Source organism: Lactuca saligna, chromosome 2 (genome assembly GCF_052625555.1).
Source record: "Lactuca saligna cultivar CGN05327 chromosome 2, ASM5262555v1, whole genome shotgun sequence".
In the NCBI taxonomy this organism is placed as follows: Eukaryota; Viridiplantae; Streptophyta; class Magnoliopsida; order Asterales; family Asteraceae; genus Lactuca; species Lactuca saligna.
Genome location: NC_136418.1, coordinates 34,091,869 through 34,096,628, shown reverse-complemented (window position 1 = coordinate 34,096,628; position 4,760 = coordinate 34,091,869). Strand labels below are relative to the sequence as shown.

Genomic DNA, 4,760 nt, shown 5'->3' with positions numbered 1-4,760 from the left:
GGTGAAAAGGTGTGAAAATTTCAAATGCATAAAGTGTTTGAAAATTTGTTTAGCGGTTTCAAATGAATGAGGTGATTAGAAAAAAATCTTCTTTATAAGTATAGTATGATAATATGATAATAAGGTCATGCAGAGCGGAGCGGGAAACAGATGCGGGAGGGCTTCCCTCTCACCGGAACACCGCACCGTCGGTGAGAGGAGCAACCCGTGGGAAGGAGGTGGGGGGAGGGGGTGTCGCACTCTCTCTCCTGTTTCTATTGGCTAGTTCTTTTTTTTTTTCTTTTTTAATATTTATAAAATTATATACCTATTAAAAAATATATCAAAATTCATGGTTTTTAATACCCTACAAAATGAGTATTATATATGTATGAAATATATTTTTTTAAAAAAAATAAAAAAATAGTGAGGGGAGTGTCTCACACATTCCTTGAGTTTTAGTGAGGGAAAGGAAAATAAAGGAAATGATGGCTTCACATGAAAAAAGTGAGGGAAACTCGTCACCTACACCATGCGGTCTAATAGATGATAGATATGTAGATATAAAGAAAACGTGAAAAGAATAGAAGGAAGTGTTTGATATATAGGCTAAATATTTCAATTAAATAATTATTCAAACAACATAAGTGGAAGAGTTGAAGATTTTTAAATGAATATGGTTCAAGATAGATGGTTTATCTTAAATAATATTTATTTGAATGACCTTATATATAAGGGGGGAGGGAGACATTCCACCCAACCCAGTGAACCTACTGTCACATTAGTTTTTGTCTCTCATGCTTCTTTATATTTCTTAACCCACAACACACGGAAATCCTATTTTTCTCGACGCACTCAACTCACTCAATTAAAAATACAAAACAACTAAGGTACAAATTTTAAAACACATGGTACAAGAAAAAATAAGAGAGTGAAAGTAGAGAGAAATGATGAAGTGAATTAGTGAAACCAATTAAACAATCTGCTGAAGAGGGAGTGGTATCGACGATAACTTTATTGCTAATTAAGATTTTACCATAATTGTTTTGTAATTTTTTTTTTTAATTCAATGGGTTGAGTGGGTTGAAAAAGGTAATGTTTCTGTGTGTTGTAGGTTGGGAAAAATAAAGAAAAATGAAAGAGAAAAATTGATGTGGCCGTGAGTTCAGTAAGTTCGGGGAATAACTCCCTTCTCCCTAGGATATAGATAAAAATAAACAATAACTTATCATTCCTAAACATTAGTATCAAGTGTTAAATAAAAAATCATAATAGAAAACACCGCAAAAACCTCCAAATCCAAGAACAAAATTTGCATATAAAAAATTGACTTTAGAGCCAATATATTTGGGAGAGACGTAATCTTGTTCATTCTTCATGAGTATGCCTTCAAGAGCTTGGTGTCTTATTTTGGTGAAGAAAACTCTAAAAAAACACTTAGAGAGAGAAGGTATCCAAAGAGACATTGGCAAAAAAAAAAATAATAAATAAAAATAAATAAATAAAAGAGTTTATGAATTTAGGCTCTTGTTGTTGCAACTACTAAGTCTCAAATACTTCCATCAAGTTATACAAAAGAATGGCTTAAAGTCGGAAAGGCTTTGTTCAAACTTTTATCAAATTTCAATCATTATTATCAAAGAAAAAAAAACTATATAATAATTACTATTGATGCAACATAACTTATTTCTTCAAAACTATTAAGTCTCAAATACTACCCTTAAGTCATACAAAAGAGTGGATTAAAGATGGAAATTCTTTGTTCAAACTTTTATCAAATTTCAAGCATTGTTATCAAAGAAAAAAAATCATATTACAATTACCATCGTTCCGACATAACTCATTTCTTCAACTTTTTATATTTGAATTGTAAATTCTTTAACTACATGAAAACTTTTTGTGAGAAAATATTACTAATATTTGAATCGTAAACGTTTGAATTATACAAAAGCTTGTTGAATCATAATACATTCAACTATATATGAATGCTTTTTGTGAGAAAATATTAGTAATAGAGGTACATATATATCAAGAGAATACAAAAAATTATTGAAAATTTATAAATATCGTAAATGCTATTAATTAAAGAAGATAAAAGGTCATTTATGCTTCAAATAAATAAGGTTTCATAAAACAAATTATATAACCAGAATTTCAACGACCTCATTTATAAAAGATAGATAGATACACATCATTCCACATCACGACACCTATGCATGTTGTGTACTACATTGAAGAAGCTAAAGAAGGCTTCTCGTGTGCCATAACATTTGCACATACCACATCCGACCACGCCACATCAGGATGATGTACACATCAATAGCTTTTTGTACAACTCAGCACCACCCCATAAGTGTGGTATGTATACCTTACAACCTAAACAAACACCAGACACATATTCGAAAGATTTACAAGTTTTTAAAACATTATGACCGAAACTAATACATAATACGACTTTTAATACATAATGTACAAGTCATTGTAACATCACTCTCTTCTATTTCTATGTATTTTGTGTTTCAAGATGATTATTAGTTTCTATATTAATTTAACAGAAAATATACATAAAAGTAGGAATAAATAAATTATAAAAAAATTTTAATTTGTACTGGGCAAGAAGGGATCTGACATCTGTTTTGTTGCTTTCAAACCTGAAAAAGCCCAGTAAACAACCCCAGCTGAAAAAAACCCAAAAAACCAAGCATTGTTGTAAATCATCACTAACAACTCCGGAATTGAATTCAAGACTCCTATCTTCTCCAAGAACCCGGGAATCACCGGTAGAATCCCGATTACGAGAGCTGCAATTGCTCCTAAATTGTAACCATTATAGTAAAAGTAATTCCCAACAGGATTCAACGTATACAAGTCGTTAATTTGAAGATTCCGGCTCTTGATGAGATAATAATCGGCCAACATGATCCCTGTAATCGGCCCCATTAACGCAGAGTAACCCACAAGCCAAGTGTACACAAAGCTTTCACTCGATTGAAGAAGTCGCCATGGTTGGAACGCAATTCCAAGCAACGCAGTCAACAGCGCACCTCGCCGGAAAGTGAACAACGATGGACTTAGGTTCACGAGGGCGTTCGCCGGAGCTACGACGTTGGCTGCAATGTTGGTTGTGATGGTGGCTAGCGTGATTCCGATGATGGAGAGAATCATGGTTGAAATCCCACCGATTTTTCCCAATAATTCAATCGGGTTCGAGATTACACGTCCGAAGATGACCTGCGTCGATGCCGTCACTGCTAAACCGACGAACGTGAAAGCACCCATGAGAATCGGTAGTCCAGCTTGACCGATGATTTGATCCTTTTGGCTCTTGGCGTAACGAGTGAAATCGGGGATGTTAAGTGCTAATGTCGCCCAAAAGCTTACGTTTGCAGTCAACGACGGGAAAAAAAGCGCCCAGAACTCCGACGACGACAGGCGTGAAGACATGGAGAGAACTTGACCAAATCCGCCGGCGTTGACATAAGCCCAAATGAGTAAAGCCGAAGTGAGAACGATCAAAATTGGGGCAGAATATTTTTCAAGTTCCCTGATTCCATCCATTCCTTTGATTACAACCACTAATTGCGCAACCCAGAATACCAAAAAACAAGCGAACTCGATTGGGGAAGTTCCGAGCCATGGAATGGAATTGGAAAGCGATGAATTCTTGATGGATTTTGGCAAGAGTAAGAAGATTGCTTCACCTCCGATCCATGTCTCGATTCCATACCACCCACAAGCTACTAACCCTCTAAGTAGAGTCGGAATATGTGCACCATGGATTCCGAACGCCGATCTAGCAAGCACCGGAAACGGAATCCCGTACTTAGTCCCTGGATGACCGGTCAATCCCAAGGCGACAACTGTGATTATATTCGCTGTAACCACTGTCAATATTCCTTGCCACCAAGACATTCCGAGATCCACAAGGCTGCCGGCGAGGTAATACGTCGGGACACCCACCACTAGACCCACCCACAAACTGGCCATTTCCCAACCGGAATAAGTTCGTTGGGACGCCGGCGTTGGGGCGAGATCGTCGTTTATGAGAGTTGGGTCGGGTTGGAAGTCCGGAATGGAATCGGGTAGAGTGGATGACATGGGTCGGAAGAGGAGGGGTTTTCTGTGGAGGGAAAGTGGTGATTTGATGGTTGGAATTGAATTGAATACATTGGAAAGGGGAAGGGAAAAGGGAAGGGAATTGAGATTTTGTTTTGAGAGGGTATGTCGATGATCATGGTGGTAGGGACGATGATGGAGATGGAAGCTCAAAGAGTTGGAAACCATGATTCCAGTGTAAAGATTCAGAAATGAGAATGGGTGGATGGAATCAGTTTTGGAGTTGGGGGATATGGTGTGATTAAAAGATGTGATTCCGATGCATCTTGTTAATAGTATGTGTTATGGTCTTCGACTGTTTGTTTATTACTATTATTTTTTTCTTTTTGACAATAATATTTGATAGGGATAATGAATTGAAAGGCAAATAAACTTTTGATTTTTGTCACATTTAGTCATTAAATTTTTTTTCGTTATCTATTTGCCATTGAACTATTGAAACTGTTCACATTTTGAACAAAATCAAAAGTTCGTTTCCCTCTAAAAAGTTCAATGACTAAATGTGAACAAACTTCCTCTTGTATTATGTTTTAGCAAATTATTTATTTTTATTAAATTGTAGCAACACTTGTTGATTAAGAAATCTATGAAAAAAAAAAACAAACAAAAACAAAAACCTGAAAATATATTTAAAAAAAAAAACAAAAAACAAAAACCGAAATAAA

General features: G+C 35.7%; 1 protein-coding gene across 1 annotated transcript; it reads right to left on the bottom strand.

Annotated features, from left to right (window-relative positions):
* Positions 1-2,061: 2,061 nt before the first annotated feature.
* On the bottom strand, positions 2,062-4,373 carry NCS1 (permease, cytosine/purines, uracil, thiamine, allantoin family protein). The gene has a single exon (XM_078979285.1). The coding sequence runs from the start codon at positions 4,261-4,263 to the stop codon at positions 2,578-2,580; it is 1,686 nt and encodes a 561-aa protein (XP_078835411.1). The 5' UTR covers positions 4,264-4,373; the 3' UTR covers positions 2,062-2,577.
* Positions 4,374-4,760: the final 387 nt, after the last annotated feature.